Here is a 20791-nt window from a genome sequence, read left to right as displayed (position 1 = left end):
TAGATGTCGCACTAGGACTGAGTAGCGATTGTTTTGGTAAAACCTATCTTGTTATGGTACAGCTCGTCCCAGAGGCCTTGAAGCCACACAGTATAACTTAGTGTCTGACCATTCTTCTTCGCAGAACTACTTTACCACTGCCCAGAGTGTTAAACTGTACTTCTGTCCATGATATCATGTTTACATAAACTTGACCACCACCACCTAATACAAATGTATTAGGTGGTCATCAACATACACAAGTCTAGTAGCTTCATAGATGTGAGTTTTGAGTCTGAAATCAGAGATCATTCTGAAGCCTGATTTGTTTTCCAGTGAAGTGCTGTTTGTCTTTTTAGGGCAGGAGGGTTTGATACCACTGTTGATTAGCAGCAATGTAGGCCTACCAAAAAAGAAATACCAAATGGTATTTTAATTCATATATTTGTTCATAAGTGGTCAATAATGACAGTTTTAAAATTATAATGTAATGCAACATCCATTTTATTGTTATATTGTGACAAAATTAAATGCACCCTGTCCAAAGTCTCTGGACATTTGAAATCTGACATGGACGTAACTAAATATTTGATTAGTGAGGTTAAACTAGGGCACTAAACTCTTCTGAGATAAGTCAAAAAACACCACAAACAGTCACTTTAACAGCACAAAGTAAATAAATCAATTAGTAGCATTTCTTGCTGACTAGAACCAGGCGTTTATTGGATAGCATGGTAACAAGAAAATGTAACCAGTTGTTTGTGTTTATAAGGCAAGCAATAACTGAAGTGTTGTTCATAGGACAACATGGGTGGCAATGGCTCGGTTCAGTGGCCACTTGGGAATGGTAGGGTTCCTGGTTTCGATGTTTGTGCTTTTCAGACTGTCTATCTCTATAGGATTATCTCTCGCTCACCTCTCTTGCCACCGTCTCTTTACAGTATACAGTACATCTTTCTGTCCATTGCTTTGCCTGTCTGTCTGCTTGACTTTGTTGTGCATACATCGTACAGGAAGTATTATGGCAGTCCTGTTGGCTGTTCTCTATTAGAAAATAAATTTAATTTTGACCTATTGATTGATGATGATTATAGATTATAGTTATGGGGGAAAGTAAAACTAGAAAATTTAAGTTCAATGTCTCAGTGTCTGAAATAAAACCTTAATTACCTAGATTATGCTGAAACCTGGCTGTACAGTACAGTACTTTAAGACTAACATTGAAGAAAAAGTCTTATTGATCACGTTTATTCTTGGTGACCTCAGTTTTGTGTAATAATAGCATTTACAAATTTGAAAACTGACGTTATTAGGACAAATTTATATGTATGCTCACATAACTGGCTGCCTTGTTTGCATATAAACAACAAAAAAATCTTGATCTTTTATTTCTCCTCTTTAATCATTTTGGTATTGTATTTTACATTGTTATCGTTCAGACAGTATAAACTAAATGTAACTTACCTTTTGTAATGATGTGGTGTAGGCCATCTGTGAGAGTGGTATTGCCACACTGGCATACCTAAAGAATATTAGTATTATATAACAGTATTACAGTAAGTACAGAGCAAGGTTGAAGCCAGAAAATGACATGATCACCCTGGCACTATATTCAAGAAAAGACAAACACAGACCACCTGTAAAAATGCCATGAACCATTAGTGGTCCATGGACCACTACTTGAAAAGCAGGGAACTAAATGACCTAAGATGACGAGTCAATGAAGTCAGTTACTGGGAGTCTGAGGTCAAGAAAAGGGAGATAGAAGGGAAAGTGTTATCATTATTAGGAAATGTGGACATTTAATGGCATGTGTTCGCTTACATAAGTTAACATGAGTTTAATAAGGAAGGCTAGATCAGTGGTTGGTTCTGAACCTTTTTTTTTTTAGCTCTAGCTGGACCACTAGTATATTTCAAGAGCCACCCCAACCCACCTTTAACTAATGACACCAAATAATGCTGCCACTGTTCTGTTCTGCATGACAGAACATGAGTTTCCACTTGCCCTATTGTGCGGGCCTTATCCTGAAGGGACACACGTGGCATCTTTCCAAATTTCCATGGGGTCAGTGTTGCTGCTTTTGCAGGACCTATGCTCAGGTGCCAGTCACAATGCAAAAAAAGCTTGCAATGGATTCAGAATCATTAAAACCCCCTAGTTTGACCCCTCACATGCTACTTAAAGGGGACCACCCATTTTCAATATTGAACTATGTTCATTAATATACCTTAGAGGAGTTGTGTGGAAATAGAAAAAAAGAAGTTCCCCCTCTTCTGTGTTGCCTAGAACTGGAGGATTGATTTTGGGGTTTGTATTGTAAAGTGCAATGTGTGATGTCATCAAGTTGTACTTTACAATACAAACCCCAAAGTCAATCCTCCAGTTCTAGGCAACAGAAGAGGGGGAACTTTGTTTCTATTTCCACACAACTCCTCTAAGCTATATTAATTTAATGACATAGTTCAATATTGAAAATGGGTGGTCTTCCCCTAGATTTATGTTTTTTTTTTCCTTAATAGTTTGATTGATTGAAGACTTTATTAGAAGTTTGCATAGAAAAAGGTACAGTTTCATGACAGTATAGTTCACTGGTACAAGGTCAACTAAAAGGAGATCCTAGGAAAGCACTTGGCTTATTTACACAGGAAACCATTGAAGTATCTCATATAACATTGAATGACAGACGGATAGAGTATAGTAAGTGTATAGTATAGTGCGAGTATAGTAAGTGAATGGGCCCCAAACTTTTACCCACTATAAAAATCGCTCAATGCTGACAGGCCGTCAGCAGGTGGTTTCATGAATGTATGTATATAGACAACATTTTAGGCCAATAAAAAAAAACGATATACCGCATTTCATACTTACTACTATTTACCCATTCAGCTATGGCCGCCCATTATACAGTACATTATATTTGCTTCATTAAATTAATTAATTAATTAATAATTAATTAATCTAACAATCATTCCATATACAGGCACATTGGTCACTGTATCAATTTGATAGTTATACTTGTACTACTTCTAACATAACAGTAATTGCTTGTACATTACATCTTACATTATATCATGTTGGGATATAAATGTGAATAAATTCACTACGATTGCAAAAGAATATATAGTTTTATATTTAATGCAAGACAAAAAAACTATCGCAATGGCATTTTGAAATGCTGCACATTGTTCACTAAAGTGTTTCAGCCCAGGCTGCTATATACATGCTGATATACATACATAAAAAATAAATGTGTCATATTTACAAGTTTCACTTTTAATCCAAATTAAAAAAGAAAAATAATTACCCATAATAATTATTAAAATATACAATTCAAAAGTCCAGATCCATTTGAACCCCAATTAAAAATTGTTACTTGTCATGAGCTGAAGCCCTTGATGGCTGCGGGTGCCTGAAACCAAACATACTCTGTCCAGTCTGACCTCGTAGTCTGGAGGTCCCTACAGACGTCAGCATCAGTTGACAGGACAATCATGCGCCTTTTTACCCGGGTCGGCACTTTGAAGCCTAGTTTAGGCCGGAACCAGCCGACACCACATTCCCTGTGGGCCAGAACCAAGACCGTGGTGGCCTGCAAACGCACAGGTGCGGTATCGGACAAAAGATCAGTGACAAAAAGTGTGCGAAAGAGTTGCCTCAAGCATGACGATACCCGCAGGCTCTTATCCCCAGAGGACAATATCAGTGCCTCCATGTTTATCTCGTACAGTTCTTTTGGCAGGACAACAGAGCCGCCAAGCAGCAGCAGTACACGGGGCACCAGGCTGAGGGAAAACAGCACCTCCAGCTGCTCCAGCAACATGTCCAGCTCCTGCAGGCTGCGCTCACTCTTCCTCCAGCCCATGTCCACTGAGTGCACTGGTCTCCAGCTCGCCACCTCCTTATTCTAGAAGGTAGGGAAAACACATTTCGGGTCAGCTTAAAAACAAAAGACCCCACTTTGATGTAGGGGAGCAACAGTTAATGAAACTACAACTGTAATTTAATTAATTGATTATTAAATAATCAATTTGTCTAAAGTAAGTGTGTGTAATGGAAATGTATTTTTGTACAATAATTCTCAAAAATAGCTAAAATTGCAGATCTACAAGCTTCTAACACATTATTTTCAGGGGCAGAAGTGGCTCAGGGGTAGAGTTGCTGTCTTAGAACACAGAGGGTTCTCAGTTTGATCCTGTGCTCCCCCAGAGTTTTTGTCGAAGAGACCTTGAGCAAGTCTGAACCCCTAGTTTCTCCCGGAGAACAGGTTGGTGCCTTGCATGGTTTCCTGCACCATCGGTGTATAAATGTGTGTGTGAATGGGTGAATGTAATTTAAACAATCTCTGTAAAGAGCCTTGGATAAAGGCACTATATAAATACACCATTTACCATTTACATTATGATGTGACACGTATGAGTAAGCTTGTAATCTGCTATTTTAGATCTTCTTTTACTTTGACACCATTGTATGTCAAAGTATGAAATGGCACTAATGTGGTTAATCAGACCAATTATTTTAGTTGATTAAAAAAAAAAAAAATCAAACCGGCTCCTTGATAGGCTATTAGGCTATATTAGAAATATACAAATTAAATAAATAACGCTTCAAGATAATTCAAATAAAAAAATATAAGAAAATAATCAATAGTTGCAGGCCTTGACACTGGAGTGAAAGTGATCTTGATTGATTCACACCGGATGTGTTTTGACAAGCGTTTTAAGAGGTACTATAACTGTATTCACCTGCTTTGAAGCTTGACATTTCTGAGAATGCTTCAGCTGGTCATAGGTCATGGGCAGCTGCTGTCTCTGGTAGAGGACACATTTAAGGATCTCGTGAACAAATCGACAGCAGCCCTCCTGGGTCACAGTGCCAGGGAAGACCACGTCCACACAGCCCTCCTCCTGTGCTCTTTTCACCAGTTCAGCATCGTGATCATGCTTAGTGGGAGTCCCAATGGGGGCCTCCGGACCCTCCAGGTGGGGGCTATCGTCTCGTTGAACGCCATCTGACGAAAAAGACGTCAGTAAACAAGTTTATTCACAACAAGGAGCTTGCCTGGCATAGCCAGATTATAGTGTTACTAGTGTTTTCAATGTTGTTTTTGTGTGGATAAAACACTCTCTCTCTCTCCCCCCCTCCCTCTCTGATCGAGCTTTGGTGATGCCACACACACACACACACAACAGAAACACTGATTTCATTTACACTGATGTTGGGCACCTCCATATACAGTATACTGTATATATACTGTATATGAGCATATTTGTCCAGACTTCACAGACAACTTGAACTTTAACAATAGATGTTGTTGAGCCTTTGATAGACAAATATGCCTTATGATTCTGTAACTCAAGAGTGTATAAATAGAACCATTAGATCCATTTATACACTCTCAGAGATTAACACTGAGGATTTTACAATGTAGATGGGGATCCCAGAGATAAACAAATCTTAGAAATAGAAGGGTCCTTGAAATTCAAAAGGTTGCGAATCACTTTTCTACACAGCAGGATAACGTTAGCTACTTACCACCACCTGTTGTGGAAGGCACCGTGTTTTCTTTGTCGTCCATGATGCTCCTAATGAGTTGTTCTGAATCTGGTTGATTCTTTGGTGTGACATCTTCATCATTAGACATAATGATGACTTCCTGCATTGAGACTTGTCCTGTAGTTTCCACTGAAGATTGGCATGAGATAGCCGGGTCTAAAGTTACTGAAATGGAAAGTGTTTGGTAAGTCTTCAGACAGAGGCCTGACATCAGCTTGTTGAGCGTCATCTGTAGAAAACATGTCAGTAAATAATTGATGCATCGATCAGCGTGTTCAGGTTTTGTTACCCAGCACTGGTTATTGTGTGGATAAAATAGGTCTTCCTTTCTCTGACCAAGCTCTGGTTTGACACAAACAGAAACCTTTGCCTAACAGCACTGATTTGTTGTGATGTCGAGGATCGCCATAATGTGTACTGACAGACAACTTTTAACTGTACCGAATAGATGTTAGGCTAATTCCTTTTGATAATTAGTAACCAAATGGTACCCTTATGGGTCTGTAATTGTGAGTGTACAAATGGAACCAAATGGACCTGAACCATTTGGTCTCAAAGTTAAATTCACACTGAAGATTTCATGTAGATCGACAAGATTAGGCTCCCCAGAGTCGACTCAAATAAAAAAAGTTTGGGAATCTACAGGACAACTGCATTAGCTTAACGGTAGCTACTACTTACCACTATCTGTGGTTGCAGGGGGCACAGTGGTGTTCTCTTCCATGATGCTCGTACTGAGTTGTTCTGAATGAAGTTGATTCCCTTCATCTTCATCATTAGAAGCCACAATGACTTCCTGCATTGAGAGTTGTCCTGTAGTTTCCACAGAAGACTGGCATGAGATAGCCTGGTCTAAAGTTACTGAACTGGAAAGTGTTCGGCAATCCTTCAGACAGAGGCCATCAGCTTGTGGAGCGTCAGCTGTAGAAAAGATGTCAGTAAACAATGTTAATTAACAACAGGCTACTTGCCCGGTGATGTCTTGGTCATTATCAGTGTGTTGAGATTTTTGATGTTGATTGAATATTTTATTAACAGTTTGCAATAAGTACAGTGGTATGATTATACAATGATGCTAAACAGATAAAAGTCCAGTTTAGTCCAGAGTCAGACATACTTCACAGCCAACTTTTAACTGTAGATAATGTAAGCCAATTCCTCTTGATAGTTAGGACCAAATGAGATTAGAGTGTACAAAAATGTAACCAAATTGGCCTGTTTTTGCAATGTATAATTAATAGATCGGAGTCCCCAGAGATTGATTGATTGAAGAAATTATTAGACGTTTGCATAGGAAAAGGTACAGTTTCATGACAATACAGTTCACTGGTACAAGGTCAACTAAAAGGATATCTAAAAAAAAATAAGCTTTTGGGCTTGTTTCAATTCTCCTTTTTTAACTCATATAATATAGAATGAATGAATGAATCCTGCAAATAGAAGCAGGATAATGTAGCTAAACTACTCACCACCATCTGTAGTTGTTGAAGAAAGGGTGGTGTTCTCTGTGACTTCCACGATGCTCGGAACAAGTTGTTCTGAATCTGGTTGATTCTCTGATGAGAGTTGTCCTGTGGTTTCCACTGGAGACAGTTGTTGTTGTTGTGAACTTGTCTGGTCTAAAGTTAACGAACCGCTGGCTGTTCCGCCATCTTCCTCTGGTGAAAACGAGAGACACATTTTTATCTCACCATCTGCACTGTCGTCAGAACTGGTATTATAATTGTTATTGTCAACAACAGCAGCGTTATTAAATTCCTCTGCTCGTTTCCCTTCTTCTTCTGCCATCGTTTTTGAAAGTGACCGGGGTGGTGACGACGAGGTTCGCGATGCATCATGGGAAACCGGGCTGCGTTCAAAAGCAAACGTTGCCGAGAAGGCGAGAAAAGCCGATCTTCAAGCTCACGACCCCCTCGCGGATGTGGATCATGTGGCGCGTTGTGAGCTTGTATATCTGCGGTAGTTCAGTCGCTGATTCTACTGGCCTGGCAAATCATTAGTATGGAGGTTTAAATCACATCGTGTCTTTTCTGATTAAATGTATTATTAATATTATTCGTATTTGTATTAATTTGGATAAGTGTGTTAATATTATGAATTCCCCCTTCCAGTGCTCGCCTTGGTGTGGTGTTGGCCAACTTGGCCTGCTGGGCTGGCCTGAGCTGCCCGTGGCGTGGATCCATCCATAACTAGATGTCCTCCTTCTAATTTATATCTCATACTTATAGTGCCCTCCAGTGGCGAGGTTGTGTTGCGCACGAGATAATAAAGAACAACTGACACAGGTGGGTTAATTAGGCATCAAGTCAAGCGCAAGTTGGCTCGGTAGGAATTTGTGGTCTGCACTCTGCAGTCAGACCTGGCTGTCTCGGTTGGTAATAACCTCAGCAACTAAGAACATTAACATCATTTAGTTGCAGTTTGCTCAGTTCATCATAAGCCCCGTTATTGCATAGGTCAGGTGGTGAAGGGACTGGCAGGTTGTCCTCTGACACCATAATGGCTTCAGTGAGAGTGGCAGTCCGAGTTCGACCCTTGGATAAAAGGTAGCGTTGACTCTGACACTTTGATTAAATCCTCCTCCTGAGCTTTATTTTACCCAGAGAGTTGATGTAACCATTGGGTCCATTTTATGATGTAGGCCTACCCTCCGATACATTCAAGTAGGAATCAGAGCCCAGGCTCATTATTTGGCTAATACTGAACATGTTTTACAATCTATATTTAGTAGTAATGTTGACTAATGTGCACATCACGTTTCCATAGAGAGAGACAGTTATCATCTAAAGTGATTGTCCACATGAATGGGAACACAACCACCATTCTGAATAAAAAGGTAGGCTATGTCTCATGTCACACTGGAATATTAGGCATTGACTACTAGGCAGGCTACACTGAAGCTGTTGCTATTTGATTGACATTGAAAGGAATTGTGCATGTTTGATTTGAATTTATCCAGATTTTGACTAATAAACGAGGGGATGGATCTAATGATAGTGAGAAGATCTTCTCTTTTGATTTGGCCTATGATTCAGCTGGAGGAAGCCCTAATTTTGCATCCCAGGAAAAGGTAATCAAACCCTAATATCCCATTTGTCTTAGTGACTGTCTAACTGAGAGAATGTTTCCTTGATTCATATTCAGCAGTTGGTGTGACTTGGGTTAACTTAAAATTATAATGTAACTTGATACTACTACAAAGTAAAAGCCTTAGGCTATTCATTTAAATTGACTGAATGTATTTAGATGCCAAACAGACAAGACATGCATAATCTTCTCACCTGCTTTCTCAATACAGACTTTCACTGATGGAAGAGTTAATAATAAAATAATTGTACAGTAAGGGCATATTTGCAACACCGTTCTCCCTTTACTTAGGCTACATCACTTAGCTTACAAACAACATTTTCCTTACATGAACAAGAACAAACGTTCAAAGTCACTTCTCTCTACCATCAGATCTTTCAGGATTTGGGTGTTGACGTCCTTAAAGCAGCCTTTGACGGTTTCAATGCCTGTGTTTTTGCCTACGGCCAGACAGGCACTGGAAAGTCTTACACTATGATGGGAAATGAGGTAAGGCCACTGTTCATATTCCATGTTCTATGCGAGCTGTGTATTTGTACTGACATTCAAGAGCTGCCTTTTCTTTTTCTGTTTCTTTAAACATCCTCATACCATGTGCTTAGAATAGGCTAAAGGACGCAAAGGCCTCCACTTTTAGGTGACCACCCTCTCACCGCGGCGGTTGGAAAACTACAACATGATGTCACTGAGCTGCTGTGATAAGCTTTTCACCGCTCAACCTCAGCTCTCTCTATTTTTACTCAACGAACTCACCCTGCCAACTCGATATCATCCTATCAACGTGGTATGATGGGCAATTCTTGAAAAGGAACTTTGGGTGAAAACGTTTCCACCTAAAAAGTGAAAGAAAGGGGTGATCACCAAAATGCTGTCTTGTGTGCTAGTTTGACAGTCATAACAATCTCCCAAGCACACAGTGTATATCTGTCCCTGAACTATTCACCCAGTGAGCACCTCAAGTAAACGCCCATCTTTTATATTGGCAACAACTCGGCAGCCGTACCTCCTCTTCAGCCAGTGGGTCTCAACTTGGGGTCTGGGCTGGGGACCCCCCTGGAGGGTGGATAAATGATTGATACCGGTAGTTATTATTACTTTAGCAAGTACAATAAATACAACTAGATAACGTAAAATAATGGTTTTGATCAGAGTTACCTCTGTTCTCTCTATGCCTACAATACATAGACAGTAAAGGCATCCTGGACCAAGTGACGGACCATATTAGACCAAATCATGTCTAACAATAAAAATGCCCACTCCCACTCCTAGAAAAAAAAAAGAAGAAAAAAAAACAATTGGGGGTCCATGGCCTAATCTAATGCATTTCAGAATCACTGTCCTATGCTGTGCGCGTCTACGCAAATCTGGAAATATGATGATGGAAGCTATGCCCACCTTTCTCTGATCACCTTGAACGGCATCAGAATTATTTTATATTGCTGATGAGATTATCTGCTTGTCTACCAGGAGACATATGCAAGGTCATCAGCAGAGCTGCTGTCAACATCCTAGATAATTATACAGCTCTAAATACGTACTATCTGTTACGTTGTAATTAAAACAAGAAGGCACACAAATCGGGAGTGGAATTGCTTTCACGCTTCGGTAACCCCGCATCAGATGTGCCAGTGTTTGTGTTGTTCAGCAGGCTTTGCATGTACCAACCTTTGGTCACAGAAATGATAAGACACCCCATTAAGATGGCACAGCAGAAGCAAAATGCTGTCCTTTCAAAGTATGTTGACAGAATGTTTTGTGATTGTGGGCCTATGTGTACATACTGTCCTCTCTTTATGTACCAGGGGGATAAAGGCTTAATCCCACGTATCTGTGAAAGCTTGTTCAGTAAGATGTCACAGCAAACCGAGAGTGATGCTGTGTCATTTCGTACAGAAGTCAGGTATGGGGCTTGTCACACAGTATATGAGTTTATGTTCCAGGTTTGCTTTACGAGGCCACAAATCTGGGAATCTTTCTTGAAATTATGAGGCAAGTTAGGCAACCACATGACATGAGCCATCTAAATTATATTTAGATAGCTCTATATTCAATATTGAAGCTAGTCTTTTTGTATTGGAATAGGGCACCAGCATAGCCTGACACTCAGCCTGAATTGACATTTCGTTTCACTCCATTATTAGTCATTATTCGAATATTATCAGTCATCTCATACATACCATCATCAATTGGTAACTTACTCTACTATACATGTATAAAATATTATTGCATTCAAATAAGTCCTGGATATATAGCTTTAATTGTGTACTCAGACTACTCACCATTCTATATTGTGTTAAAACCATATAAGTCTAATACTGTACATTATGTTGCATTATTTTCTGTTCTTGGCATCAGCTACCTGGAGATCTACAATGAGCGTGTGCAGGACCTTCTCAACAGGAGATCCAAACCGACAGATTGTGGAGGGTTGAAGGTCCGGGAGCACCCCCAGGATGGTCCTTATGTGGAGAGTAAGTAAGACGGTCTCTTATTCACCATCCTGTTTATACCTCTTTATGTGGAGAGTAAGTAGGATGGACTCTTATTCACCGTCCTGTTTATACCTCTTTGGCTAAGTAGTAGTGATGGGACGATACGCGATATTAACGTTTATCGTGATAAAAAACACTCACGATAATCGTATCGTGGAGATTGAATTTATTGTGATATCGTCCTCCGTCGTGCACTTGGATCAATTCACCTTTTATTTGCAGAGCTGCATATCCGGTACCACTTAAACCCTCTATAATTGGTAAAAGGTACTTATATAATATACATACTTGATACAGTCTTTTTTTCATTCTCTATCAAATGTCTTTGCCAAAAAATAGCCGATCTACAAGCTCACAACGTGACACAACGCGACACGTTGTGAGCTTGTAGATCAGCTATTTTTTTTACAAATGTTCCACCCCCGGATAATGGATTTTGATTATCACAATATCGTAAATCGCGATTTCTTTTGTCACAATAACTGTGATATTAAGATGTCATATCATCCCATCCCTTCTAAGTAGACTTCTAAGATAACATGGAGTGTTTTGTGAAGTATCAGCAGTGGTAGAAAGTAGCTAAGTAGATTTACTTAAGTACTGTACTTAATAACATTTTGAGGTATTTGTGCTTTACTTGAGTATTTCCAATTTCCAATGCTTTTACTTCTACTCCACTACATCTTAGAGGCAAATATTGTACTTTTGCTCCAATATTATTTGAAAACTTTAGTTACTTTGTAGCTTTAGATTATATTAACATTTCAGCCATGTATGTCATGTATGTCATGTATGTATGTATGTGCCTTTTGAAAATAGCCGATATACAAGCTCACAATGCATCGTGATGTGACACATTGTGAACTTGTAGATCTGTTATTTTCACAAGGTTTTTATACCGTTAAACTTATGAAACGGGACATTTTGCATAATGAGTACTTTATACTTTTGGTAATTAAAGTGCATTTTGAAACCAATACTTTTGTACTTTTACTTGAGTACATTTTGAATTCCAGACTTTTACATGTAACACAGTATTTCTACATTGCAGTGTTGATACTTTTACCTAAGTACTGTAAGACATTTTAATACCTTTTTCCACCACTGAGTGTCTGTCAGCATAAACCACAAAAACACAATGTGTCTAGACCTGTCCAAGCACCCCGTACACAACCACCGGGATGTAGAGGAACTGATGACTGCTGGGAACGGCAACCGCACCATCGCCAGCACGGCCATGAATGACGTCAGCAGCCGCTCTCATGCCATCTTCACTATAAACTTCACACAGGTGAACTGCACACAATGAATGCATCTGTATAGATAGACAAATCCACAGAGCAGTGCCGCTTGACACGGCAGTATTGATTACCGCTCTCTGGATTAGTCTATAGTCTGGTTTATATGTCATTGTACTGTATGATGGTGTCGTACACAGCAATTAAGCGATCTACAAGCTCACAACAAATCACGGTGCAGTGTGTTGTACTTGCTTGTAGATCGGCTATTTTCAGCGCACAACAAATGGCTCATTCAAACTTCAGAAATCTTTTATATTCTGCAAGTGATGGAAAGTATAAATGTAGCTAATTAGGCTCAGTCATGATGCCCAGTCTTTGTGATGCCTCATGTTGCAGGAAGGTTGTAGTTGTGGTAAACTTGTAGAAATGTTTGACTGCAAAGTGCAAACTTTGTAGCCTCAGGTGTTTATAAGCATCCGCCCTCAAGAGCTCTAATTAGGACTTTGTTGTTTGTCTATTTGATGCAATAATGCTTTCAGCATTTTTGCTCTGAGAGGAGTACCATCTTCAAAGCCGTATCCAGTTTCTTTTTTACATCCCACAAGTAGTAGCACTGTTGTTTTGATACTTAACTATATTGCAAAGTGCCCCTCTGTGCACCTCTTTTGAACCAAACAAGGATCTGTAATGTTATCCACGCCACAGGCTCAGTTCCACGCAGAGCTGCCATGCGAGATGCTGAGCAAAATCCACCTGGTGGACCTGGCAGGCAGCGAGAGAGCCGATGCCACGCGCACCACAGGCGCCAGGCTAAAGGAAGGTGCCAACATCAACAAATCCCTGGTCACCCTGGGCAGCGTGATCTCAGCTCTGGGTAAACGGAGGTTACAGCATGAATCATGGCACCATGACACTACCTTTTTCACATTACATATTACAGAGCCAGTCAACCCACGGGTGGATAACAATTTAAATCTGGCCAAGAACACTTATTTAGTAGACTGTGCAAACACTCCAGCACTTGCAAAACAACATTTATCATTTGGGGCTACTTTTTCCCCCATGTGTGCCTGCATTAAAATTCATTATAATCATGTCAGAGTTTTACTATCAAAGACTTGATGGAAGCCACATTATTGCTTGCTTAGTGGGAATAGTGTGGACGTTTTAAGCCATCTTAAGACCTTTGCTGCATAATAACAACTCTGAGGTTGTGGTTATCTGTATTTGTGAAAGGGCAGGCAGAGGCACCTGGTGGTGCAAACCCTGCCTGCACCAACAACTCTTCTACTACTGTCTTGGTTTTTACTTTGATGCTTAACCTAAAACCTAATAATCTCCTACAGGCAGCCAACTGATCATTTCCACCAAGCAAGCAGGGGTTGGTGGGGGAAAAGAAATCATCCCAGGAATTTTAATTACATACAGTATTTGTGCAAATTAACATAAAGTAGTGAGTAGCCAAAGCATGTCAACCAGCTGATAGAAATGAATGAAAACAGTCAACTGGGACTGGTGTAAAATAACCAAGTACATGTACTCAAGTACTGTACTTAAGTACAGTTTTTGAGTTATTTGTACTTTACTTGAATATTTCCAATTTCCAATACTTTTACTTCTACTCCACTACGTTTCAGAGGCAAATATTGTTACTCCACTACAATTATTTGACAACTTTAGTTACTTTATAGATTTTAATTATAATGACAAAACATACATTAACCACTTCAGCTCTTCAGACATTTGAAAATGGCCGATCTACAAGCTCACAATGCGTCATGCAGAGCTTGTTGATCAGCTATGTTCAAAAGAGTTTTATACAATTGAAATCTTGGAAATAAGACATTTTGTAAAATGAGTACTTTTACTTTTGGTATTTTAAGTACATATTCATGCCAATACCTTTGTACCTTTTTATTTAAGTACATTTTGAATTCCAGACTTTTACTTGTAACGGAGTATTTCTACATTGCAGTATTGATACTTTGACTTAAGGAAACATTTTTTTGTACTTTTTCCACTACTGCAGGGCAGGTCCCCTATGAACACACCAAGCTGTCTTGTCCTGACTATTAACAGACTACATCTCAGGAGATCAGATTGGGAGATGTCGAGTGTTAAAAGTCCAAACACATTGTACATTACAGCTGACAATCTGTTGATAACATTGTTCTGCACCTGCGTGAGAGGAAATGAATCCTTCAAGTATCTCTCTTTCTCTTATTCGTCACTCATATAGTTAAAACTGCAATGATTCACAATGTTAGGTAACCAATTTAGGTGTAACGCTGGTCTATCAAAATCTACACCAGCAATTTTAATCTTCAACGTTAATCTGATCCATGTGCCTGTAAAATCTTAACCAACCTTTTGACCTGAGGTGCACGGAACACGTTGATGGTAGTTTTTGTATCCTTTGTTCTTGATGGCTTAAATTGGCTTCGGTAGGTTAAATCTTTTTCCAACACACACAAAGCAAGTTGGCATGGTAATGATCATCGAGTAAAGGGGAACACACACCGGACGCGGAGGCGGCGCGGAAGCGCTGCGTCAAAACATACGGCCCCATTATTTTCAATGAACTAACCCACACCGACGGCGTCAGACGTGCGCAGCCGCGGTCTGCCACCTTGTCTGCCGCGCCGATACACCGCTGTTCTATTTTTCCAGCGTTGCCGCGCGTTGAACATGTTCTCCCATGCTTCTCCCCACCGGGGGAAATGGATGTGCTGTGTGGCAGCGCGCCGCGTCCAGTTGGGGTTACTGCACGGCTCTTCACGTGCGTCGATACCGCAACGCGACGCTGCGCAGCCGTCCGCGTTCAGTGTGTGCTCCCCTTAACACTTTATTTGTTCACCTGAGTCAGCATTTCACTCTCTGTGACGTCCAAGCTGATCTTGGTGAGGGCCAAACGAAGAAGAAGAAGAAACTGATCTTCATCCCCTACAGAGACTCTGTGCTGACATGGCTTCTGAAAGACAGCCTGGGTGGAAACTCCAAGACCTTTATGATAGCAAGTATGAATTAAACACCATAACAGTCATAAATAAGTGACTCCTTACTCTCCTTCAAAATCGCTCTAAAAGAGCACTTTAGGTGGCTGCCTCTCCCCAGAAATGCCCCCCACCCCAACGGTTTACTGTACATATTTCTACATTTTTACTAATTTATACATGATTTTTTGCATATTTTGTATATTATTGTTTGTCTTTATATGTCTTGATGAATTGAATACACAGGATCCCAATAGAAACAAGCCACAGTGTTTTCTAGGGTTTATCCTTTTAGCATCCTTTGTTTAAAACTGTACATCTGTGTTTTTTCAACATCCTGAGTGTCTATAACACTAACATCCTGTTCATTTAACTCCGAGTTTACAAATGTAATCTAATGGAACCTCACGGGCCAATTTGGTTACATTTGTACGCTCAAAAGGTTAAATTAACACAGGATTTGACTTTTTACAGTTAACATCAGTGTTGCATTGGTGATTGAATGTTTGGGGGGATGTAATTCTAATGAACTGGTGTTCATGGTGTTTGTAAACGTCGAGGTGTGAACTTGTTTTGCATCGATGCATGTCCGTGCGTGTGAGAGGCGTGACACTGCTCAAAAAAAGATATGGGACGGCATATACACACGTGACCGATAATGTGTTATTAATGTTCAAAAAAATATGCATCATATGTAACGGCGAATCTCCTTTCCGGATACAGTATCACTGCAGTTCATTTGTGTATGTGTGTGTGTGTGTGTTTGCTGTTTATTTTTTATTTTTGATTGCAGCCATTTCTCCTGCTGACGTGAACTACGGCGAGACCCTGAGCACTTTGCGCTACGCCAGCAGAGCTAAGGACATTGTGAACTCGCCTGTGGTGAACGAAGACAAAGCCGTCACGGTGATCAGAGATCTGCAGGCGGAGATCGCCAAGCTCCGAGGGCTGCTGGAGAGAGCCGACAACAAGGTGCGCACATACCACCACAGAAGGGATAAATGAGTAATGTCTCCCTAATTCCCAGAAAATCCATCATGTAATAAAAACCGCATCATCAAGGAGGTCATTGAGGTCTGTCTCCTTAGGCCCCCCATGGAGATCCGTCCTCCCCTCTGAAGGTAGCAGAGAAGCTGCACCACAAGGAGGCCAAGGTGAGTGTTGCTCCACTGAATGAGAAGAGATGTTGTGATGCTCCCTCCCCCCAGTAAACAAAAACCCTCTGTCCTTGACGTTCTCTCAGATCCTGCAGCTTACCAAGGAGTGGACTAACCAATGGGTGGAGACCAAAAGCATTCTGAAGGTCAGCTAATGTACCTTGATTATACATTTAAAGCTATACTGTGTAAGTTGCTCAACTTGTGGTCAGTAGCTCTATAGCAAACCTCGGTCGCGTCTGCGTCTTTCGGCCGTTTTTCGGTTCTCACACCCCCGCGTCTGCCTCCACCTCGCCGAGATCTATCTTTTGAGGGGTCCCTGGTTCCTGTGCGTTCAGCCATTCCGGAGATACACTCCTTCACCCATGCTTCACCGTGCACCCGAGTATAGAGACACACGGGAGACTACAAATATGGCCGCCCTAGCGACCCCACTCCAAGATGCGCTGTGATTGGCCGGCAGTGTATAACCCTCGCTGTGATTGGCCGGTAGTATGATGACGTAATTTTGCCTCGAAATTCTCCCCCCCTCCCGGCTCATAGAAAACATATAAAGAGAAGGCTTTTGAAGCTGAAAATAACGGAGTGGGGGTTCTAAAACTTTAGCGATTTAACAGTTAGGACCATTTTAAGATTTGTTTTATAAAAAAGGTTACATGGTATAACTTTAACTACTGTTCATCAGAAAATAAAGTAATGTGGGCAGATCACAATCATCTAGGTTTTGGAAAATTGCAGAACATTGAATGATGACATGCACGTGTGCATAACACGCACACTCATTTGTACTACTACTTGAAGTTTGCGCAAGGCCGCAAGCACCCGCTCATCCTAGAGTTTGCGCACTTCACTCGCTCACACGCACGTGCACCGCTGCTCCATACACACACACACACACACACATACATTTCCAAACCGAGATCTAGCAAAAAGCTGCTCTGCTAAAACGTCATAGGGGAGAATGGGAAAAAGAGTGTTAATAAAGGCTGTAATTACCAGTAAATAGTGAAAGTAAAAGACGGCTTCCGCACAAACACACACACGCAGTACAAAGTTGTCCAGCGTGTGTTGATGTGAAACGTCAAGCGTGTGAGCACAGCTAATCCAAGCCATCGCACGCACATGCACGTTTGCGCACGCACACACACACACACGCGCAGTACAAATGTACACACACGCCGCCACGGTAATATATGAACACACGGCAGTTTGTGCACACACACACGTGCAGTATAAAGTTGTCCAGTGTGTGTTGTTGCAAAGTTGTCCAGTGTGTGCTCACAGCTGATCCACTCATAGCATGTGATGGAACCACAACATCCGTGTTGGTAACTGAATTCGATATGTAACTCTGGTGTAACAGTGCACCATGTTATCAGTCCTAGCCAATGAACTGCAGGAGCTACAAGATCGACTTGCCGACTTCATTGTCGCCGGCCCTGTTTCTAAATTGTTAAGATAAGATGTGAGTAAATCAACATTATAGGACAGAAAAGGTATGAATGCCATGCATATTTACAATTTCTTCACACTTTTAACCCTGACCGTAAAGCTGAAAATGGCAGATCTACAAGCTAACAATTTGTTGTGCTGCAAGCCGTTGTGAGCTTGTAAATTGGCCATTTTCGCTGCATAACAATGGCACACAACTAAGAATAAATCAGGCCATAACTCTAGCCCTAACCCCTAAACCTAAACCCTAAATCCATCATCCTAATACCAACCTGAATATATTCCTAATTCGCTCCTCACCATGTCTGTTTAACAAACATTTCTAGTTCTAAACACACACTTAAGCGTAACAGATGGCCCTGTTTGGTGCCTGTGTGTTCAGGTCTCTCTGCTGGCTCCCGGCAGGAGCGTGCCAGTGGCGTTTCAATGTGGTTTTCTGTCTGGGATCTTATACCCAGGGGTGTCACAAGGGGTAGGAAAGTGGGACTGAGTTACTGTACCAGGGACCAAGGTGGAGGGGCCCTAGTAACTTTAGCTATTGAAAAATAGCAGATATACAAGCTCACAGCGCGGCACCGAGTGCCGCGCTGCGAGCTTGTAGATCTGCTATTTTTGAAAAATCGTTAAAATGTGCGCAAATGTTTGAATACAGTATATGTATTTTTTAAGTGAACATTTGTAACTCAAGTTTAGCTTCTGGGGGGTCCCTGGAACTAAATATTTTGAGATGGGGGGGGGGTCCTTCACATGAAAAAGTTTGAGCATCACTGACATGAAAACATAGGTTTCTTGGCACACATTTTCACGATTTTTCAAAAATAGCAGATCTACAAGCTCGCAGCGCGGCACTCGGTGCCGCGCTGTGAGCTTGTATATCTGCTATTTTTCAATAGTTAACATTCATGGGGGGCCCGCAGTGAATCCTTGTACCCAGGGCCCAGAATTTGGTGTGACGCCCCTGCTTATACCATTCTGTTATAGAATCTGTTTTGTTTATGAAAACCAAACCACAGACTGTTTGAGTAATTATCTCGGGAGAGACGGATATAATAATGGGTCGTCTCACTTGCAAAAGCTTAGTTGTTTCCAATTTGTTGCGTGGTGCATTGAAATGAGTTAGTTGATGACGGCACAATGTAATTTAGGAGAATTACTTGATGTAGAGCAGCTTTGTTCCACTGTTGTTGTTGTTTTGTTTTTATTTAATCATGCAAAGGGATCAATTTTTACACTCGGATTTAAATTATTACTGAGCATATTACTGCGTAGGAGAAAAGGAACAGCTTGAAAGTAAGAGCTTCTGTTTTTCAGTCTGAAAATCTTGGAAGGACGTTGATCTTTTATTCTGATGTAGACAAATGTTGTCTTTTCTCTTGCCACTAGATAGTAGGTTGTTGCTTATCTTGCACTTCCATGCCATCCTTTCCAATTTAGCAATCTTTCATTTTTGTTTTCTTATTACATTAGTCTAGCGTCCAGCTTCCTCTTTTTGTTTTCTGCCAAATGGCTTGTACTTGTAGTTATATTGCTGAACTTGCATTTATTTCCCAGAATACCACGTTCAGTTCAGAGTTGGAGACGTAGCTTCATTTATTTAACACCAACAAAGCCAAGAGGCTTCAGACAAACTGTTAAGATGGTCCTCTTTGCTTGCAGTTCCCTTCTCTGCCCATTTGGTGTCACTGCAAGTCCTCTGCAACAGACTTGGCTGCCTGAGGGAATGATAGGCATAGTAAATGTAGAAATTCAACCTGTTATTTATATTCAATTTTCCAGCTATTTAGATTGGAATGGCACCAACAGCCATCTAAGCAGGTGTAATGATCCGGAAGTTAAGTGGCGGTGCAGGGACGGACACAGGGGAACATGGTACCGATATGCCTTTTCAATTTTGTTCCCACGTGATAACACATCCGTGTTGAATTTATGCCAAAGTGTCATGATGACTCCAAATGTCATCATATACAGACAAATGATGTGCTGCTTAAAGCTTAATGCAATGAGTGCTACTGTTTTTTTCTTTTGTGGATTTATGATTTGGAAAATGTATGATTGATACTTGATAAGATTGATAAGATGATCAAATAAACTAAACTAGTTCTGGTCTGTGACAAAGTAAATAATGAATGGACGATTCTCCTCACTGTAGAGTTTGCAGTATTGTTATAGGTGGCATTCTCTTGGCCTTGTGTTAAATGGACCTTTTCCTGATTATCAGCAAGTCTACTAGATTCTCATTTTACTTTAGATATTGGTTTGATGTGATTACATTATGGAAAGACTTTGAATATCTTTAGCTGATGTTCAGATGCACCTTGCATCTGAATGTCATTTGGACACATGTGCAGCAGTGGGAAGACTGGACACAGGCTTATTTGCTCAGCCAGTGACTGTTATGACATTTAGGAGCCCAGGAGCATCAGTGTTTTATTCATGACGGAGGACTGGAACTCATTAGCAGCTGTCACAGCTGCTAATTAAGAGGTCTTCATTATTGACAACATGGCACTTTGGTTTCTGACCGTCCAGCACATTAATTAAAGTGTGTGCGTTGTAGGTCTCCGATTGAATATTGGAGGAGTGTTGGCGACACATGCTCCGACAACAATCGAACCATCTCGACTAGAGCAGTGTCGAGGCACTGGAGCATAATATAGATAGATAGATACCTTTATTATCCCAAGGGGGAAAATAAGTCGCCCGGAGGAACATATGAACAATATACCTATTTGAGGCCGTGTTTGTCCATGTAGAAAGACCCATTATCATGCATGATACAACGTGACACCGAAGCTGAAAGGCCACTGTAATGGTGACTGGCTGGCACATGATGT

At 40.8% G+C, this 20791-nt stretch overlaps 2 protein-coding genes across 2 annotated transcripts in view; one reads left to right on the top strand and one right to left on the bottom strand.

Annotated features, from left to right (window-relative positions):
- Positions 1-3302: 3302 nt before the first annotated feature.
- On the bottom strand, positions 3303-6316 carry mad2l1bp (MAD2L1 binding protein). The gene is made up of 4 exons (XM_080739805.1): positions 6217-6316; positions 5515-5700; positions 4725-4990; positions 3303-3886 (listed from the first exon to the last, which is right to left on the bottom strand). The coding sequence occupies exons 1-4, from the start codon at positions 6257-6259 to the stop codon at positions 3359-3361; spliced, it is 1023 nt and encodes a 340-aa protein (XP_080595931.1). The 5' UTR covers positions 6260-6316; the 3' UTR covers positions 3303-3358.
- Positions 6317-8335: 2019 nt separating this feature from the next.
- The window catches only part of kif16bb (kinesin family member 16Bb), a gene marked incomplete at both ends in the record, with an annotated part of 32810 nt that continues 20354 nt past the window's right edge, over positions 8336-20791 (top strand). The window contains 10 exons of the mRNA XM_080740661.1: positions 8336-8371; positions 8995-9111; positions 10425-10522; positions 10978-11093; positions 12263-12405; positions 13061-13229; positions 15247-15372; positions 16142-16320; positions 16437-16502; positions 16592-16651. Of these exons, the coding sequence (XP_080596787.1) occupies positions 8336-8371; positions 8995-9111; positions 10425-10522; positions 10978-11093; positions 12263-12405; positions 13061-13229; positions 15247-15372; positions 16142-16320; positions 16437-16502; positions 16592-16651 (1110 nt within the window). The remainder of the gene's footprint in view (positions 8372-8994; positions 9112-10424; positions 10523-10977; positions 11094-12262; positions 12406-13060; positions 13230-15246; positions 15373-16141; positions 16321-16436; positions 16503-16591; positions 16652-20791) is intronic.

This window comes from Nannobrachium achirus, assembly GCF_963921795.1.
Source record: "Nannobrachium achirus genome assembly, chromosome: 13".
Taxonomy (NCBI): domain Eukaryota; kingdom Metazoa; phylum Chordata; class Actinopteri; order Myctophiformes; family Myctophidae; genus Nannobrachium; species Nannobrachium achirus.
Note: the sequence above shows the minus strand (reverse complement) of the source record. Positions and strands in the feature narration are given on the sequence as shown.